Source organism: Oncorhynchus keta, chromosome 21 (genome assembly GCF_023373465.1).
Source record: "Oncorhynchus keta strain PuntledgeMale-10-30-2019 chromosome 21, Oket_V2, whole genome shotgun sequence".
NCBI lineage: Eukaryota > Metazoa > Chordata > Actinopteri > Salmoniformes > Salmonidae > Oncorhynchus > Oncorhynchus keta.
The window spans coordinates 56,155,924-56,176,967 of record NC_068441.1 but is presented as its reverse complement, the minus strand read 5'-3'; the positions used below and the strand labels follow the sequence as shown (position 1 = coordinate 56,176,967).

The following is a 21,044-nucleotide window of genomic DNA, read 5'->3' as shown; positions in this document are numbered from 1 at the left end:
TCTTGGTGGTTCCAAACGTCTTCCATTTCAGAATGATGGAGGTCACTGTGTTCTTGGGGACCTTCAATGCTGCAGAAATGTGTTGGTACCCTTCCCCGGATCTGTGCCTCTACACAATCCTGTCTCAAAGCTCTATAGACAATTCCATCAACCTCATGTCTTGGTTTCTGCTCTGACATGCACTGTCAACTGCTGGACCTTATATAGACAGGTGTGTGCCTTTCCAAATCATGTCCATTCAATTGAATTTACCTCAGGTGGAGTCCAATCAAGTTGAAGAAACATCTCAAGGATGATCAATGGAAGCAGGATGCACCTGAGCTTTATTCAGAGTCTCATTGCAAAGGGTCTGAAAACTTATGTAAATAAGGTATTTCTGTTTTTTTATTTTGAGTACATTTGCAAAAATGGTTACACCTGTTTTTGCTTTGTCATTATGGGGTATTGTGTGTAGATAGACAAGGAACATTTTTTATTTAATCGGTTTTAGAATAAGGCTCAATGTGGAAAAAGTCAAGGGGTCTGAATACTTTCCGAATGCTCTGCGTGTTGAATTCATTTTGTAACACAACAAAACGTGGAAGAAGTCGAGGGGTGTATGGCTAGTTTCTGAATGCATTACAAAACGTTTGTACCCAACCATTGTGTGTTTTGGTCAGGAACTCACATCACTCTCGTGTCACATTCCCGGTGTGTGGGGTTCTGCCTGGATGCTGCGGCCGTCCTGGCTAAAGAGGGGGTTGAATGTGAGGTGAGTGTCGTCTTCAGTTATGTGGTTCAGAAAATAACAGATTTCTATTGGTTTATGTATAAACTAAACCAATAGGAACTCCCACTGCTCTTGCAATGTCACTACTTTCTATCTATTGTTGAATACATCTACACTTACAAATAAAGGAATGGGGTTGGAGTCGGCGAGTGTGTTTTTAAAGTGTGAAGTTGTACATGTCGTCTGGCGGTGTAAGCCCCTGCTTCTTGAGCACATGGACATAACGCTGGCAACATGAGTTCAATCCATCTCACTGCTGTGTCAGCACTCTCCTACACATCACCTCTATCTGATAGATTTACAAAACACCCCCCCCCACATTACTAAAGTACTGTTCTGTCCACTGCTGTGTCAGCACTCTCCTACACATCACCTCTATCTGATAGATTTACAAAACACCCCCCCCACATTACTAAAGTACTGTTCTGTCCACTGCTGTGTCAGCACTCTCCTACACATCACCTCTATCTGATAGATTTACAAAACACCCCCACCACATTACTAACTGCTGTGTCAGCACTCTCCTACACATCACCTCTATCTGATAGATTTACAAAACACCCCACATTACTAAAGTACTGTTCTGTCCACTGCTGTGTCAGCACTCTCCTACACATCACCTCTATCTGATAGATTTACAAAACACCCCCCACATTACTAAAGTACTGTTCTGTCCACTGCTGTGTCAGCACTCTCCTACACATCACCTCTATCTGATAGATTTACAAAACACCCCCACCACATTACTAAAGTACTGTTCTGTCCACTGCTGTGTCAGCACTCTCCTACACATCACCTCTATCTGATAGATTTACAAAACACCCCCCACATTACTAAAGTACTGTTCTGTCCACTGCTGTGTCAGCACTCTCCTACACATCACCTCTATCTGATAGATTTACAAAACACCCCCCCCCCACATTACTAAAGTACTGTTCTGTCCACTGCTGTGTCAGCACTCTCCTACACATCACCTCTATCTGATAGATTTACAAAACACCCCCCCCACATTACTAAAGTACTGTTCTGTCCACTGCTGTGTCAGCACTCTCCTACACATCACCTCTATCTGATAGATTTACAAAACACCCCCCACATTACTAAAGTACTGTTCTGTCCACTGCTGTGTCAGCACTCTCCTACACATCACCTCTATCTGATAGATTTACAAAACACCCCCCCCACATTACTAAAGTACTGTTCTGTCCACTGCTGTGTCAGCACTCTCCTACACATCACCTCTATCTGATAGATTTACAAAACACCCCCCCCACATTACTAAAGTACTGTTCTGTCCACTGCTGTGTCAGCACTCTCCTACACATCACCTCTATCTGATAGATTTACAAAACACCCCCCCCACATTACTAAAGTACTGTTCTGTCCACTGCTGTGTCAGCACTCTCCTACACATCACCTCTATCTGATAGATTTACAAAACACCCCCCACATTACTAAAGTACTGTTCTGTCCACTGCTGTGTCAGCACTCTCCTACACATCACCTCTATCTGATAGATTTACAAAACACCCCCCACATTACTAAAGTACTGTTCTGTCCACTGCTGTGTCAGCACTCTCCTACACATCACCTCTATCTGATAGATTTACAAAACACCCCCCACATTACTAAAGTACTGTTCTGTCCACTGCTGTGTCAGCACTCTCCTACACATCACCTCTATCTGATAGATTTACAAAACACCCCCCACATTACTAAAGTACTGTTCTGTCCACTGCTGTGTCAGCACTCTCCTACACATCACCTCTATCTGATAGATTTACAAAACACCCCCCCCACATTACTAAAGTACTGTTCTGTCCACTGCTGTGTCAGCACTCTCCTACACATCACCTCTATCTGATAGATTTACAAAACACCCCCCCCACATTACTAAAGTACTGTTCTGTCCACTGCTGTGTCAGCACTCTCCTACACATCACCTCTATCTGATAGATTTACAAAACACCCCCCCACATTACTAAAGTACTGTTCTGTCCACTGCTGTGTCAGCACTCTCCTACACATCACCTCTATCTGATAGATTTACAAAACACCCCCACATTACTAAAGTACTGTTCTGTCCACTGCTGTGTCAGCACTCTCCTACACATCACCTCTATCTGATAGATTTCACAAAACACCTCTATCTGATAGATTTACCACATTACTAAAGTACTGTTCTGTCCACTGCTGTCCACTGCTGTTCTGTCAGCACTCTCCTACACATCACCTCTATCTGATAGATTTACAAAACACCCCCACATTACTAAAGTACTGTTCTGTCCACTGCTGTGTCAGCACTCTCCTACACATCACCTCTATCTGATAGATTTACAAAACACCCCCACATTACTAAAGTACTGTTCTGTCCACTGCTGTGTCAGCACTCTCCTACACATCACCTCTATCTGATAGATTTACAAAACACCCCCCACATTACTAAAGTACTGTTCTGTCCACTGCTGTGTCAGCACTCTCCTACACATCACCTCTATCTGATAGATTTACAAAAACCCTCACCACATTACTAAAGTACTGTTCTGTCCACTGCTGTGTCAGCACTCTCCTACACATCACCTCTATCTGATAGATTTACAAAACACCCTCACCACATTACTAAAGTACTGTTCTGTCCACTGCTGTGTCAGCACTCTCCTACACATCACCTCTATCTGATAGATTTACAAAACACCCCCCACATTACTAAAGTACTGTTCTGTCCACTGCTGTGTCAGCACTCTCCTACACATCACCTCTATCTGATAGATTTACAAAACACCCCCCACATTACTAAAGTACTGTTCTGTCCACTGCTGTGTCAGCACTCTCCTACACATCACCTCTATCTGATAGATTTACAAAACACCCCCACATTACTAAAGTACTGTTCTGTCCACTGCTGTGTCAGCACTCTCCTACACATCACCTCTATCTGATAGATTTACAAAACACCCCCCCCACATTACTAAAGTACTGTTCTGTCCACTGCTGTGTCAGCACTCTCCTACACATCACCTCTATCTGATAGATTTACAAAACACCCTCACCACATTACTAAAGTACTGTTCTGTCCACTGCTGTGTCAGCACTCTCCTACACATCACCTCTATCTGATAGATTTACAAAACACCCCCACCACATTACTAAAGTACTGTTCTGTCCACTGCTGTGTCAGCACTCTCCTACACATCACCTCTATCTGATAGATTTACAAAACACCCCCCCCACATTACTAAAGTACTGATCTGTCCACTGCTGTGTCAGCACTCTCCTACACATCACCTCTATCTGATAGATTTACAAAACACCCTCACCACATTACTAAAGTACTGTTCTGTCCACTGCTGTGTCAGCACTCTCCTACACATCACCTCTATCTGATAGATTTACAAAACACCCCCCACATTACTAAAGTACTGTTCTGTCCACTGCTGTGTCAGCACTCTCCTACACATCACCTCTATCTGATTTACAAAACACCCCCCACATTACTTCTGTCCACTGCTGTGTCAGCACTCTCCTACACATCACCTCTATCTGATAGATTTACAAAACACCCCCACATTACTAAAGTACTGTTCTGTCCACTGCTGTGTCAGCACTCTCCTACACATCACCTCTATCTGATAGATTTACAAAACACCCCCCCCACATTACTAAAGTACTGATCTGTCCACTGCTGTGTCAGCACTCTCCTACACATCACCTCTATCTGATAGATTTACAAAACACCCTCACCACATTACTAAAGTACTGTTCTGTCCACTGCTGTGTCAGCACTCTCCTACACATCACCTCTATCTGATAGATTTACAAAACACCCCCCCCACATTACTAAAGTACTGTTCTGTCCACTGCTGTTCTGTCCACTGCTGTGTCAGCACTCTCCTACACATCACCTCTATCTGATAGATTTACAAAACACCCTCACCACATTACTAAAGTACTGTTCTGTCCACTGCTGTTCTGTCCCCTGCTAGGTGGTTATAACCTGGTCTCTCCCCTGCTAGGTGGTTATAACCTGGTCTCTCCCCTGCTAGGTGGTTATAACCTGGTCTGTCCACTGCTAGGTGGTTATAACCTGTTCTCTCCCCTGCTAGGTGGTTATAACCTGGTCTGTCCCCTGCTAGGTGGTTATAACCTGGTCTCTCCCCTGCTAGGTGGTTATAACCTGGTCTGTCCCCTGCTAGGTGGTTATAACCTGGTCTCTCCCCTGCTAGGTGGTTATAACCTGGTCTGTCCCCTGCTAGGTGGTTATAACCTGGTCTGTCCCCTGCTAGGTGGTTATAACCTGGTCTCTCCCCTGCTAGGTGGTTATAACCTGGTCTCTCCCTTGCTAGGTGGTTATAACCTGGTCTCTCCACTGCTAGGTGGTTATAACCTGGTCTCTCCACTGCTAGGTGGTTATAACCTGGTCTCTCCACTGCTAGGTGGTTATAACCTGTTCTCTCCACTGCTAGGTGGTTATAACCTGGTCTCTCCCTTGCTAGGTGGTTATAACCTGGTCTCTCCACTGCTAGGTGGTTATAACCTGGTCTCTCCACTGCTAGGTGGTAATAACCTGGTCTCTCCACTGCTAGGTGGTAATAACCCGGTCTCTCCCCTGCTAGGTGGTTATAACCCGGTCTCTCCCCTGCTAGGTGGTTATAACCTGGTCTCTCCCCTGCTAGGTGGTTATAACCTGGTCTCTCCACTGCTAGGTGGATTATAACCTGGTCTCTCCCCTGCTAGGTGGTTATAACCCGGTCTCTCCCCTGCTAGGTGGTTATAACCTGGTCTCTCCACTGCTAGGTGGATTATAACCTGGTCTCTCCCCTGCTAGGTGGTTATAACCTGGTCTCTCCACTGCTAGGTGGATTATAACCTGGTCTCTCCCCTGCTAGGTGGTTATAACCCGGTCTCTCCCCCTAGGTGGTTATAACCTGGTCTCTCCCTGCTAGGTGGTTATCTCTCCCCTGCTAGGTGGTAGGTGGTTATACCCGGTCTCTCCCCTGCTAGGTGGTTATAACCCGGTCTCTCCCCTGCTAGGTGGTTATAACCTGGTCTCTCCACTGCTAGGTGGTTATAACCTGGTCTCTCCACTGCTAGGTGGTTATAACCTGGTCTCTCCACTGCTAGGTGGTTATAACCTGGTCTCTCCCCTGCTAGGTGGTTATAACCTGGTCTCTCCCCTGCTAGGTGGTTATAACCTGGTCTCTCCCCTGCTAGGTGGTTATAACCTGGTCTCTCCCCTGCTAGGTGGTTATAACCTGGTCTCTCCCCTGCTAGGTGGTTATAACCTGGTCTCTCCACTGCTAGGTGGTTATAACCTGGTCTCTCCACTGCTAGGTGGTTATAACCCGGTCTCTCCCCTGCTAGGTGGTTATAACCCGGTCTCTCCCCTGCTAGGTGGTTATAACCCGGTCTGTCCCCTGCTAGGTGGTTATAACCTGGTCGCTCCCCTGCTAGGTGGTTATAACCCGGTCTCTCCCCTGCTAGGTGGTTATAACCCGGTCTCTCCACTGCTAGGTGGATTATAACCCGGTCTCTCCCCTGCTAGGTGGTTATAACCCGGTCTCTCCCCTGCTAGGTGGTTATAACCCGGTCTCTCCCCTGCTAGGTGGTTATAACCCGGTCTCTCCCCTGCTAGGTGGTTATAACCCGGTCTCTCCCCTGCTAGGTGGTTATAACCCGGTCTCTCCCCTGCTAGGTGGTTATAACCTGGTCTCTCCCCTGCTAGGTGGTTATAACCTGGTCTCTCCCCTGCTAGGTGGTTATAACCTGGTCTCTCCCCTGCTAGGTGGTTATAACCTGGTCTCTCCCCTGCTAGGTGGTTATAACCTGGTCTCTCCCCTGCTAGGTGGTTAACCTGCGTACCATAAGACCTCTGGATGTGGAGACCATTGAGGCCAGCGTGATGAAGACTGGCCATCTGGTCACGGTGGAAGGGGGCTGGCCCCAATACGGAGTAGGGGCTGAGATCTGTGCCAGGATCATGGAGGGTACGTGCTCTTGATTTTTATACATACATAGACTGGTTTCCCGGATGCAGATTAAGCCTAATCTTGGACTGAAGTATTTCCATTGGAGATTTGTCATTGAACTAGTTTTTTTGTTGTTGTCCATGACTTTGTCATTGTTGTGTAAGTAGCACTGCATTCATAACACCATGCATCCCCATGCTGTCGTTTCTGAAGGCTAAGCTAGGTTGGGCCTCTGTAAACATGGGTGAACTACATGGAATGCTGCCTGGGAAGATCAGGTTGCTGGTAGGAGTGATGTTGGAGGGCCAGTACAGGCATGGGAATGCATACACTGAACACAAATATATATATATATATATCTCGTGTTTCATGAGCTGAAATAAAATATCACAGAAATGTTCCAGACGCACAAATAGCTGATTTCTCTAAAATGTTATGCACAAATGAGTTTACATCCCGGATTAGTGAGTATTTCTCCTTTGCCAAGATAATCCATTCACCTGACAGGTGTGGCATGTCAAGAAGCTGATTAAACAGCATGATTATTACACAGGTGCACCTTGTGCTGGGGGACAATAAAGGGCCACTCTAAAATGTGCCGTTTTGTCACTCGACACAATACCACAGATATCTCAAGATTTGAGGGAGCCTGCAATTGGCAATACTGACTGTAGGAATGTCCACCAGAGAATGAAATGTTTATTTCTCTACCATAATCCTCCTCCAACGTTGTTTTAGAGAGTTTGGTAGTACGTCCAGCCGGCGTCACAACCACAGATGTCATTGTTGTGAACAACCCCATGGTGGCGGTGGTGTTATGGTATGGGGCAAGGCATAAGCTACGGACAATGAACACAATTGCACTTTATCGATGGCGATTTTAATGCACAGAATTACCGCGACGAGATCCCGGGGCCCTTTTTAAAATATTTAAGGTATCTGTGACCAACAGATGCATATCTGTATCGTGTGAAATACACATATTAGGACCTAATCAATTTATTGAAAATGACTGATTCCCTCAGTAAAGTCAATTAAATGGCTGCATGTTGCGTTTATATTTTTGTTCAGTGTAGTAGGAATACAGGCATGTGAATATATACATAATGCATTGGGAGGATATTCAGAACCCTTTTCCACATTTTATTACAGCCTTATTCTCATCAATCTACACACAATACCCCCTAATGACATCACAATACCCCCTAATGATATCACAATGCCCCCTAATGACATCACAATACCCCCTAATGACAAAGTATATACAGGTTTTTAGAAAAAAGAAACAATATCTTATTTACATAACTATTCAGACCCTTTTGCTATGAGACTAAATTGATCTCAGGTGCATCCTGTTTCCATTGATCAACCTTGAGATGTTTCTACAACTTCATTGGAGTCCGACACCTGTGGTAAATTCAATTGATTGGACATGATTTGGAAAGGCACACGCCTGTCTATATAAAGTCCCACGGTTGACAGCGCATGTCAGAGCAAAAACCAATCCATGAGATCGAAGGAATTCTCCGTATAGCTCCGAGACAGGATTGTTGGCACACATCTGGGGAAATGTACCAAAAAATGTATGCAGCATTGAAGGTCCCCAAGAACACCTCCATCATTCTTAAATGGAAGAAGTTTGGAACCACCAAGACTCTTCCTAGAGCTGGCAGCTCGGCCAAACTGAGCAATCAGGTGAGCAGGGCCTTGGTCAGGGAGGTGACCAAGAACTTCGTCACTCTGACAGAGCTCTAGAATTCTCCTGTGGAGATGGGAGAATCCTCCAGAAGGACAACCATCTCTGCAGCACTCCACCAACCAGGTCTTTATGGTAGTGGCCAGACGGAAGCTACTACTCAGTAAAAGGCACATGACAGCCCGCTTGGAGTTTGCCAAAAGGCACCTAAAGGACTCAGGCCATGAGAAACAAGATTCTCTGGTCTGATGAAACCAAGATTGAACTCTTTGGCCTGAATGCCAAGCATCACGTCTGGAGGAAACCTGGAACCATCCCTACGATGAAGCATGGTGGTGGCAGCATCATGCTGTGGGGATGTTTTTCAGCATCAGGGGCTGGGAGACTAGTCAGGATCGAAGAAAGATGAATGGAGCAAAGTACAGAGAGATCCTTGATGAAAACCTGCTGCAGAGCCCTCAGGACCTCAGACTGGGGCAAAGGTTCACCTTCCAACAGGACAACGACCCTAACCACACAGCCAAGACAACACAGGAGTGGCTTCTGGACAAGTCTCTGAATGTCCTTGAGTGGCCCAGCCAGAGCCCGGAACCTGATCAAACATCTCTGGAGAGACCTGAAAATAGCTGTGCAGTGACGTTCCCCATCCAACCTGACAGAGCTTGAGAGGATCTGCAGAGAAGAATGGGAGAAACTCTCCAAATACAGGTGTGCCAAGCTTGTAGCATCATACCCAAGAAGACTCGAGGCTGTAATCGTTGCCAAAGGTACTTCAACAAAGTACTGAGCAAAGAGTCTGAATATTTATTTAAATAAGGTATTTCATGTTTGTGTTTTGTTTTTGGCTAACCTGTTTTTGCTTTGTCATTATGGGGTGTTGTGTGTAGATTAATGTGGAATTTTTTTTTTTTTTTTAATCCATTGTAACTAAATGTGGAACATGTCAAGGGGTATGGATACTTTCCGAATGGATAAAAAAAAGTGAGAAAAAGTGTTTTGATTTAGTTAATAATTTAAAAAGCATGAAGCTCATACACAAGTGGCCTCTAACTGGTCTTAAACGCAGGGAAAACTAAATGCATGCTATTCAACCGATCAACTACTTCTCAGACAGAGTTCAGTGTGTCAAATCGGAGGGCCTGTTGTCCGGACCTCTGGCAGTCTCTATGGGGGTGCCACAGGGTTCAATTCTCGGGCCGACTCTCTTCTCTCTTCTCTGTATACATCAATGATGTCGCTCAGGGGAAACCAAATGCATGCTATTCAACCAATCACTGCCCGCACCTGCTCGCCCGTCCAGCATCACTACTCTGGATGGCTCTGACTTAGAATACGTGGGAAACTACAAATACCTAGGTGTCTGGTTCTACTGTAAACTCTCCTTCCAGACTCACATTAAGCATCTCCAATCCAAAATTAAATCTAGAATTGACTTCCTATATCGCAACAAAGCATCCTTCACTCATGCTGCCCTCGTAAAACTGACCATCCTACCGATCCTCGACTTCGGTGATGTCATCTATAAATTAGCCTCCAACACTCTACTCGGCAAACTAGCTTTAAGCACCAGCTGTCAGAGCAGCTCACAGATCACTGCACCTGTACATAGCCCATCATGGTCCTTCTGTGGCTCAGTTGGTAGAGCATGGCGCTTGTAACGCCAGGGTAGTGGGTTCGATTCCCGGGACCACCCATACGTAGAATGTATGCACACATGACTGTAAGTCGCTTTGGATAAAAGCGTCAGCTAAATGGCATATATTATTATATATATTATTATATTATTATTATTATATTATCTGTAAACAGCCCATCTATCTACCTCATCCCCATACTGGTATTTATTTATTTATCTTGCACGTTTGCACCCCAGTATCTCTACTTGCTCATTCATCTTCTGCACATCTACCATTCCCGTGTTTCAATTGCTATATTGTAATTACTTCGCCACCATGGCCTATTTATTGCCTTAATTCCCATAACTTACCTCATTTGCACTCACTGTATATAGACTTTTTGTTTTTCTTTTGATCTACTGCATTATTGACTGTATGTTTGTTTGACTCCATGTGTAACTCTGTGTTGTTGTATGTGTCGAACTGCTTTGCTTTATCTTGGCCAGGTCGCAATTGTAAATGAGAACTTGTTCTGAACTTGCCTACCTGGTTAAATAAAGGTGTTCTCAACTAGCCTACCTGGTAAAATAAAGGTGTTCTCAACTGGCCTAGCTGGTTAAATAAAGGTGTTCTCAACTAGCCTACCTGGTTAAATAAAGGTGTTCTCAACTGGCCTAGCTGGTTAAATAAAGGTGTTCTCAACTAGCCTACCTGGTTAAATAAAGGTGTTCTCAACTAGCCTACCTGGTTAAATAAAGGTGTTCTCAACTAGCCTACCTGGTTAAATAAAGGTGTTCTCAACTAGCCTACCTGGTTAAATAAAGGTGTTCTCAACTAGCCTACCTGGTTAAATAAAGGTGTTCTCAACTAGCCTACCTGGTTAAATAAAGGTGTTCTCAACTGGCCTACCTAGTTAAATAAAGGTGTTCTCAACTGGCCTACCTGGTTAAATAAAGGTGTTCTCAACTGGCCTACCTGGTTAAATAAAGGTGTTCTCAACTAGCCTACCTGGTTAAATAAAGGTGTTCTCAACTAGCCTACCTGGTTAAATAAAGGTGTTCTCAACTGGCCTACCTGGTAAAATAAAGGTGTTCTCAACTGGCCTACCTGGTTAAATAAAGGTGTTCTCAACTAGCCTACCTGGTTAAATACAGGTGTTCTCAACTAGTCTACCTGGTTAAATACAGGTGTTCTCAACTAGCCTACCCTGGTTAAATAAAGGTGTTCTCAACTAGCCTACCTGGTAAAATAAAGGTGTTCTCAACTGGCCTAGCTGGTTAAATAAAGGTGTTCTCAACTAGCCTACCTGGTTAAATAAAGGTGTTCTCAACTGGCCTAGCTGGTTAAATAAAGGTGTTCTCAACTAGCCTACCTGGTTAAATAAAGGTGTTCTCAACTAGCCTACCTGGTTAAATAAAGGTGTTCTCAACTAGCCTACCTGGTTAAATAAAGGTGTTCTCAACTAGCCTACCTGGTTAAATAAAGGTGTTCTCAACTAGCCTACCTGGTTAAATAAAGGTGTTCTCAACTAGCCTACCTGGTTAAATAAAGGTGTTCTCAACTGGCCTACCTGGTTAAATAAAGGTGTTCTCAACTGGCCTACCTGGTTAAATAAAGGTGTTCTCAACTGGCCTACCTGGTTAAATAAAGGTGTTCTCAACTAGCCTACCTGGTTAAATAAAGGTGTTCTCAACTAGCCTACCTGGTTAAATAAAGGTGTTCTCAACTGGCCTACCTGGTTAAATAAAGGTGTTCTCAACTGGCCTACCTGGTTAAATAAAGGTGTTCTCAACTAGCCTACCTGGTTAAATACAGGTGTTCTCAACTAGTCTACCTGGTTAAATACAGGTGTTCTCAACTAGCCTACCCTGGTTAAATAAAGGTGTTCTCAACTAGCCTACCCTGGTTAAATAAAGGTGTTCTCAACTAGCCTACCTGGTTAAATAAAGGTGTTCTCAACTGGCCTACCTGGTTAAATAAAGGTGTTCTCTACTAGCCTACCTGGTTAAATAAAGGTGTTCTCAACTGGCCTACCTGGTTAAATAAAGGTGTTCTCAACTGGCCTACCTGGTTAAATAAAGGTGTTCTCAACTGGCCTACCTGGTTAAATAAAGGTGTTCTCAACTAGCCTACCTGGTTAAATAAAGGTGTTCTCAACTAGCCTACATGGTTAAATAAAGGTGTTCTCAACTAGCCTACATGGTTAAATAAAGGTGTTCTCAACTAGCCTACCTGGTTAAATAAAGGTGTTCTCAACTGGCCTACCTGGTTAAATACAGGTGTTCTCAACTGGTTTACCTGGTTAAATAAATATCAATAATAATGATCCTTCCTGTTTCCAGGCCCAGCCTTCAACTACCTGGATGCCCCTGCAGTCCGCGTGACTGGTGTCGACATCCCCATGCCCTACGCTAAGATCCTGGAGGACCACAGTGTACCTCAGATCAAAGACATCATCTTCACAGTCAAGAAGGTCTTGAATATGTAAACATACCAATGTCTCCCTCCCTCTCCCACTGTGTATGCCTCTCCCTCCGTGTCTCCCTCCCTCCCTCTCCCACTGTGTCTGTCTCCCTCCCTCCCTCTCCCACTGTGTCTGTCTCCCTCCCTCCCTCTCCCACTGTGTCTGTCTCCCTCCCTCCCTCTCCCACTGTGTCTGTCTCCCTCCCTCCCTCTCCCACTGTGTCTGTCTCCCTCCCTCCCTCTCCCACTGTGTCTGTCTCCCTCCCTCCCTCTCCCACTGTGTCTGTCTCCCTCCCTCCCTCTCCCACTGTGTCTGTCTCCCTCCCTCCCTCTCCCACTGTGTCTGTCTCCCTCCCTCCCTCTCCCACTGTGTCTGTCTCCCTCCCTCCCTCTCCCACTGTGTCTGTCTCCCTCCCTCCCTCTCCCACTGTGTATGCCTCTCCCTCCGTGTCTGTCTGTCTCCCTCCCTCCCTCTCCCACTGTGTCTGTCTCCCTCCCTCCCTCTCCCACTGTGTCTGTCTCCCTCCCTCCCTCTCCCACTGTGTCTGTCTCCCTCCCTCCCTCTCCCACTGTGTCTGTCTCCCTCCCTCCCTCTCCCACTGTGTCTGTCTCCCTCCCTCCCTCTCCCACTGTGTCTGTCTCCCTCCCTCCCTCTCCCACTGTGTCTGTCTCCCTCCCTCCCTCTCCCACTGTGTCTGTCTCCCTCCCTCCCTCTCCCACTGTGTCTGTCTCCCTCCCTCCCTCTCCCACTGTGTATGCCTCTCCCTCCCTCCCTCTCCCACTGTGTATGCCTCTCCCTCCCACCGTGTCTGTCTCCCTCCCTCCCCCTCCCACCGTGTCTGTCTCCCTCCCTCCCCCTCCCACCGTGTCTGTCTCCCTCCCTCCCCCTCCCACCGTGTCTGTCTCCCTCCCTCCCCTCCCACCGTGTCTCCCTCCCTCCCCCTCCCACCGTGTCTCCCTCCCTCCCCCTCCCACCGTGTCTCCCTCCCTCCCCCTCCCACTGTCTCCCTGTCTCCCACCACTCCTCTCCTTGCAAACCAACCTTATTAAACTTCTAAGTACCTATAAGTACTTATTTACTTATACAATAGTGAGTACTTGTAAAGAAAATACTTATTTCCTCCCCCATGTCAACTTAACGGTAAATATACGCACATCACATGACTACATGAAAATAGTCCAAATAGTTAGCTGCTGTAATACCGACAAGGACTTCCACTTCCGTTTCCTGATTGGTTGGTGGACAGACAAGCTGGTGACGTCATCAACTTTGTACAGATCTGTCAATGATCCGATGATGGCAAGTCAAAGAAATGTATAGTTGATTTAATGGAGTGTATTTATTAAGGCCGAAAATTATTGTAACTCCTGTGTTATTTTTTTTGTTGTTGCTGTAAAATGGCTTTGTTACAGAAATAAAACTCCCCATTTTATCAGAAATAATCATGTTTTTTTTTTTTATTCTCACGCTTGGTGAGGAGGATGAACAACTAGGGACAAGTATGCATTACATGCTTGGTGAGGAGGTTGAACAACTAGGGACAAGTATGCATTACACGCTTGGTGAGGAGGATGAACAACTAGGGACAAGTATGCATTACACGCTTGGTGAGGAGGTTGAACAACTAGGGACAAGTATGCATTACACGCTTGGTGAGGAGGATGAACAACCAGGGACAAGTATGCATTACACGCTTGGTGATGAGGAGGTTGAACAACTAGGGACAAGTATGCATTACACCCTTGGTGAGGAGGTTGAACAACTAGGGACAAGTATGCATTACACGCTTGGTGAGGAGGTTGAACAACCAGGGACAAGTATGCATTACACGCTTGGTGAGGAGGTTGAACAACTAGGGACAAGTATGCATTACACGCTTGGTGAGGAGGATGAACAACTAGGGACAAGTATGCATTACACGCTTGGTGAGGAGGTTGAACAACTAGGGACAAGTATGCATTACACCCTTGGTGAGGAGGATGAACAACTGGGGACAAGTATGCATTACACGCTTGGTGAGGAGGTTGAACAACTAGGGACAAGTATTCATTACACGCTTGGTGAGGAGGATGAACAACTAGGGACAAGTATGCATTACACGCTTGGTGAGGAGGTTGAACAACTAGGGACAAGTATGCATTACACCCTTGGTAAGGAGGTTGAACAACTAGGGACAAGTATGCATTACACGCTTGGTGAGGAGGTTGAACAACCAGGGACAAGTATGCATTACACGTTTGGTGAGGAGGATGAACAACTAGGGACAAGTATGCATTACACCCTTGGTGAGGAGGATGAACAACTGGGGACAAGTATGCATTACACGCTTGGTGAGGAGGTTGAACAACTAGGGACAAGTATTCATTACACGCTTGGTGAGGAGGATGAACAACTAGGGACAAGTATGCATTACACGCTTGGTGAGGAGGTTGAACAACTAGGGACAAGTATGCATTACACGTTTGGTGAGGAGGATGAACAACTAGGGACAAGTATGCATTACACGCTTGGTGAGGAGGTTGAACAACCAGGGACAAGTATGCATTACACGTTTGGTGAGGAGGATGAACAACTAGGGACAAGTATGCATTACACCCTTGGTGAGGAGGTTGAACAACTAGGGACAAGTATGCATTACACGCTTGGTGAGGAGGATGAACAACTAGGGACAAGTATGCATTACACGCTTGGTGAGGAGGTTGAACAACTAGGGACAAGTATGCATTACACCCTTGGTGAGGAGGTTGAACAACTAGGGACAAGTATGCATTACACGCTTGGTGAGGAGGTTGAACAACCAGGGACAAGTATGCATTACACGTTTGGTGAGGAGGATGAACAACTAGGGACAAGTATGCATTACACCCTTGGTGAGGAGGTTGAACAACTAGGGACAAGTATGCATTACACGCTTGGTGAGGAGGATGAACAACTAGGGACAAGTATGCATTACACGCTTGGTGAGGAGGTTGAACAACTAGGGACAAGTATGCATTACACCCTTGGTGAGGAGGTTGAACAACTAGGGACAAGTATGCATTACACGCTTGGTGAGGAGGTTGAACAACTAGGGACAAGTATGCATTATACGCTTGGTGAGGAGGTTGAACAACTAGGGACAAGTATGCATTACACCCTTGGTGAGGAGGTTGAACAACTAGGGACAAGTATGCATTACACCCTTGGTGATGAGGTTGAACAACTAGGGACAAGTATGCATTACACGCTTGGTGAGGAGGATGAACAACTAGGGACAAGTATGCATTACACCCTTGGTGAGGAGGTTGAACAACTAGGGACAAGTATGCATTACACGCTTGGTGAGGAGGTTGAACAACCAGGGACAAGTATGCATTACACGCTTGGTGAGGAGGATGAACAACTAGGGACAAGTATGCATTACACCCTTGGTGAGGAGGTTGAACAACTAGGGACAAGTATGCATTACACGCTTGGTGAGGAGGATGAACAACTAGGGACAAGTATGCATTACACGCTTGGTGAGGAGGTTGAACAACCAGGGACAAGTATGCATTACACGCTTGGTGAGGAGGATGAACAACTAGGGACAAGTATGCATTACACGCTTGGTGAGGAGGTTGAACAACTAGGGACAAGTATGCATTACACCCTTGGTGAGGAGGTTGAACAACTAGGGACAAGTATGCATTACACGCTTGGTGAGGAGGTTGAACAACTAGGGACAAGTATGCATTATACGCTTGGTGAGGAGGATGAACAACCAGGGACAAGTATGCATTATACGCTTGGTGAGGAGGTTGAACAACTAGGGACAAGTATGCATTACACGCTTGGTGAGGAGGATGAACAACTAGGGACAAGTATGCATTACACGCTTGGTGAGGAGGTTGAACAACTAGGGACAAGTATGCATTACACCCTTGGTGAGGAGGTTGAACAACTAGGGACAAGTATGCATTACACGCTTGGTGAGGAGGTTGAACAACTAGGGACAAGTATGCATTATACGCTTGGTGAGGAGGATGAACAACCAGGGACAAGTATGCATTATACGCTTGGTGAGGAGGTTGAACAACTAGGGACAAGTATGCATTACACCCTTGGTGATGAGGTTGAACAACTAGGGACAAGTATGCATTACACCCTTGGTGAGGAGGATGAACAACTGGGGACAAGTATGCATTACACGCTTGGTGAGGAGGTTGAACAACTAGGGACAAGTATTTATTACACGCTTGGTGAGGAGGATGAACAACTAGGGACAAGTATGCATTACACGCTTGGTGAGGAGGTTGAACAACTAGGGACAAGTATGCATTACACCCTTGGTGAGGAGGTTGAACAACTAGGGACAAGTATGCATTACACGCTTGGTGAGGAGGTTGAACAACCAGGGACAAGTATGCATTACACGTTTGGTGAGGAGGATGAACAACTAGGGACAAGTATGCATTACACCCTTGGTGAGGAGGTTGAACAACTAGGGACAAGTATGCATTACACGCTTGGTGAGGAGGATGAACAACTAGGGACAAGTATGCATTACACGCTTGGTGAGGAGGTTGAACAACTAGGGACAAGTATGCATTACACCCTTGGTGAGGAGGTTGAACAACTAGGGACAAGTATGCATTACACGCTTGGTGAGGAGGTTGAACAACTAGGGACAAGTATGCATTACACGCTTGGTGAGGAGGATGAACAACTAGGGACAAGTATGCATTACACGCTTGGTGAGGAGGTTGAACAACTAGGGACAAGTATGCATTACACGCTTGGTGAGGAGGTTGAACAACTAGGGACAAGTATGCATTACACCCTTGGTGAGGAGGTTGAACAACTAGGGACAAGTATGCATTACACGCTTGGTGAGGAGGTTGAACAACCAGGGACAAGTATGCATTACACGTTTGGTGAGGAGGATGAACAACTAGGGACAAGTATGCATTACACCCTTGGTGAGGAGGTTGAACAACTAGGGACAAGTATGCATTACACGCTTGGTGAGGAGGATGAACAACTAGGGACAAGTATGCATTACACGCTTGGTGAGGAGGTTGAACAACTAGGGACAAGTATGCATTACACCCTTGGTGAGGAGGTTGAACAACTAGGGACAAGTATGCATTACACGCTTGGTGATGAGGTTGAACAACTAGGGACAAGTATGCATTACACGCTTGGTGAGGAGGATGAACAACTAGGGACAAGTATGCATTACACGCTTGGTGAGGAGGTTGAACAACTAGGGACAAGTATGCATTACACCCTTGGTGAGGAGGTTGAACAACTAGGGACAAGTATGCATTACACGCTTGGTGAGGAGGTTGAACAACTAGGGACAAGTATGCATTACACCCTTGGTGAGGAGGTTGAACAACTAGGGACAAGTATGCATTACACGCTTGGTGAGGAGGTTGAACAACTAGGGACAAGTATGCATTACACCCTTGGTGATGAGGTTGAACAACCAGGGACAAGTATGCATTACACCCTTGGTGAGGAGGATGAACAACCAGGGACAAGTATGCATTACACGCTTGGTGAGGAGGTTGAACAACCAGGGACAAGTATGCATTACACGCTTGGTGAGGAGGATGAACAACTAGGGACAAGTATGCATTACACGCTTGGTGAGGAGGATGAACAACTAGGGACAAGTATGCATTACACCCTTGGTGAGAAGGATGAACAACTAGGGACAAGTATGCATTACACGATTGGTGAGGAGGTTGAACAACTAGGGACAAGTATGCATTACACGCTTGGTGAGGAGGTTGAACAACTAGGGACAAGTATGCGTTACGATTGGTGAGGAGGTTGAACAACTAGGGACAAGTATGCATTACGATTGGTGAGGAGGTTGAACAACTAGGGACAAGTATGCATTACACGATTGGTGAGGAGGATGAACAACTAGGGACAAGTATGCATTACACGATTGGTGAGGAGGTTGAACAACCAGGGACAAGTATGCATTACACGCTTGGTGAGGAGGATGAACAACCAGGGACAAGTATGCATTACACGCTTGGTGAGGAGGTTGAACAACTAGGGACAAGTATGCATTACACGCTTGATGAGGAGGATGAACAACTGGGGACAAGTATGCATTACACCCTTGGTGAGGAGGATGAACAACTAGGGACAAGTATGCATTACACCCTTGGTGAGGAGGTTGAACAACTAGGGACAAGTATGCATTACATGCTTGGTGAGGAGGTTGAACAACCAGGGACAAGTATGCATTACACGCTTGGTGAGGAGGTTGAACAACTAGGGACAAGTATGCATTACACGCTTGGTGAGGAGGTTGAACAACCAGGGACAAGTATGCATTACACGCTTGGTGAGGAGGTTGAACAACTAGGGACAAGTATGCATTACACCCTTGGTGAGGAGGTTGAACAACCAGGGACAAGTATGCATTACACCCTTGGTGAGGAGGTTGAACAACTAGGGACAAGTATGCATTACACGCTTGGTGAGGAGGTTGAACAACCAGGGACAAGTATGCATTACACGCTTGGTGAGGAGGATGAACAACTAGGGACAAGTATGCATTACACCCTTGGTGAGGAGGTTGAACAACTAGGGACAAGTATGCATTACACGCTTGGTGAGGAGGATGAACAACTAGGGACAAGTATGCATTACACCCTTGGTGAGGAGGTTGAACAACTAGGGACAAGTATGCATTACACGCTTGGTGAGGAGGTTGAACAACTAGGGACAAGTATGCATTATACGCTTGGTGAGGAGGTTGAACAACTAGGGACAAGTATGCATTACACCCTTGGTGAGGAGGTTGAACAACTAGGGACAAGTATGCATTACACGCTTGGTGAGGAGGTTGAACAACTAGGGACAAGTATGCATTATACGCTTGGTGAGGAGGTTGAACAACTAGGGACAAGTATGCATTACACCCTTGGTGAGGAGGTTGAACAACTAGGGACAAGTATGCATTACACCCTTGGTGATGAGGTTGAACAACTAGGGACAAGTATGCATTACACGCTTGGTGATGAGGTTGAACAACTAGGGACAAGTATGCATTACACGCTTGGTGAGGAGGATGAACAACTAGGGACAAGTATGCATTACACCCTTGGTGAGGAGGATGAACAACTGGGGACAAGTATGCATTACACGCTTGGTGAGGAGGTTGAACAACTAGGGACAAGTATGCATTACACGCTTGGTGAGGAGGATGAACAACTAGGGACAAGTATGCATTACACGCTTGGTGAGGAGGTTGAACAACTAGGGACAAGTATGCATTACACCCTTGGTGAGGAGGTTGAACAACTAGGGACAAGTATGCATTACACGCTTGGTGAGGAGGTTGAACAACCAGGGACAAGTATGCATTACACGCTTGGTGAGGAGGATGAACAACTAGGGACAAGTATGCATTACACCCTTGGTGAGGAGGTTGAACAACTAGGGACAAGTATGCATTACACGCTTGGTGAGGAGGATGAACAACTAGGGACAAGTATGCATTACACGCTTGGTGAGGAGGTTGAACAACCAGGGACAAGTATGCATTACACGCTTGGTGAGGAGGTTGAACAACCAGGGACAAGTATGCATTACACGCTTGGTGAGGAGGATGAACAACTAGGGACAAGTATGCATTACACCCTTGGTGAGGAGGTTGAACAACTAGGGACAAGTATGCATTACACGCTTGGTGAGGAGGTTGAACAACTAGGGACAAGTATGCATTACACCCTTGGTGAGGAGGTTGAACAACTAGGGACAAGTATGCATTACACGCTTGGTGAGGAGGTTGAACAACTAGGGACAAGTATGCATTATACGCTTGGTGAGGAGGATGAACAACCAGGGACAAGTATGCATTATACGCTTGGTGAGGAGGTTGAACAACTAGGGACAAGTATGCATTACACCCTTGGTGATGAGGTTGAACAACTAGGGACAAGTATGCATTACACCCTTGGTGAGGAGGATGAACAACTGGGGACAAGTATGCATTACACGCTTGGTGAGGAGGTTGAACAACTAGGGACAAGTATTCATTACACGCTTGGTGAGGAGGATGAACAACTAGGGACAAGTATGCATTACACGCTTGGTGAGGAGGTTGAACAACTAGGGACAAGTATGCATTACACCCTTGGTGAGGAGGTTGAACAACTAGGGACAAGTATGCATTACACGCTTGGTGAGGAGGTTGAACAACCAGGGACAAGTATGCATTACACGCTTGGTGAGGAGGATGAACAACTAGGGACAAGTATGCATTACACCCTTGGTGAGGAGGTTGAACAACTAGGGACAAGTATGCATTACACGCTTGGTGAGGAGGATGAACAACTAGGGACAAGTATGCATTACACGCTTGGTGAGGAGGTTGAACAACTAGGGACAAGTATGCATTACACCCTTGGTGAGGAGGTTGAACAACTAGGGACAAGTATGCATTACACGCTTGGTGAGGAGGTTGAACAACTAGGGACAAGTATGCATTATACGCTTGGTGAGGAGGTTGAACAACTAGGGACAAGTATGCATTACACCC

The 21,044-nt window shown here is 45.9% G+C and overlaps 1 protein-coding gene and 3 long non-coding RNA genes across 12 annotated transcripts in view; 2 read left to right on the top strand and 2 right to left on the bottom strand.

Annotated features, from left to right (window-relative positions):
• Window positions 1–13,953, top strand: part of LOC118377129 (pyruvate dehydrogenase E1 component subunit beta, mitochondrial) — a 34,971-nt gene extending 21,018 nt beyond the window's left edge. The window contains exons 9-11 of the mRNA XM_052474397.1: window positions 660–751; window positions 6,612–6,753; window positions 12,390–13,953. Coding sequence (XP_052330357.1) covers window positions 660–751; window positions 6,612–6,753; window positions 12,390–12,535 — 380 coding nt within the window. The 3' untranslated portion in view covers window positions 12,536–13,953. The remainder of the gene's footprint in view (window positions 1–659; window positions 752–6,611; window positions 6,754–12,389) is intronic.
• Window positions 763–4,646, bottom strand: LOC127910484 (uncharacterized). Of its 3 annotated transcripts, none has more exons than XR_008075029.1 (5): window positions 3,699–4,048; window positions 2,535–2,712; window positions 1,744–1,832; window positions 1,143–1,231; window positions 763–1,052 (listed from the first exon to the last, which is right to left on the bottom strand). It is a non-coding gene; the product is annotated as an uncharacterized LOC127910484 (long non-coding RNA). The 3 variants fall into 3 exon arrangements; XR_008075027.1 differs by lacking the exon at window positions 763–1,052 and adding an exon at window positions 4,568–4,646 and having other exon boundaries at window positions 1,059–1,231; window positions 3,699–3,787; XR_008075028.1 differs by lacking the exons at window positions 1,143–1,231; window positions 1,744–1,832 and adding an exon at window positions 2,009–2,186.
• On the bottom strand, window positions 4,697–6,596 carry LOC127910482 (uncharacterized). Of its 7 annotated transcripts, none has more exons than XR_008075018.1 (5): window positions 6,473–6,596; window positions 5,902–6,051; window positions 5,004–5,123; window positions 4,914–4,973; window positions 4,697–4,823 (listed from the first exon to the last, which is right to left on the bottom strand). It is a non-coding gene; the product is annotated as an uncharacterized LOC127910482 (long non-coding RNA). The 7 variants fall into 7 exon arrangements; XR_008075016.1 differs by having other exon boundaries at window positions 4,702–4,823; window positions 5,004–5,093; XR_008075020.1 differs by lacking the exon at window positions 5,004–5,123 and having other exon boundaries at window positions 4,703–4,823; window positions 4,914–5,003.
• LOC127910481 (uncharacterized) lies at window positions 6,764–12,383 on the top strand. The gene is made up of 3 exons (XR_008075012.1): window positions 6,764–11,730; window positions 11,764–11,829; window positions 12,030–12,383. It is a non-coding gene; the product is annotated as an uncharacterized LOC127910481 (long non-coding RNA).
• Window positions 13,954–21,044: the final 7,091 nt, after the last annotated feature.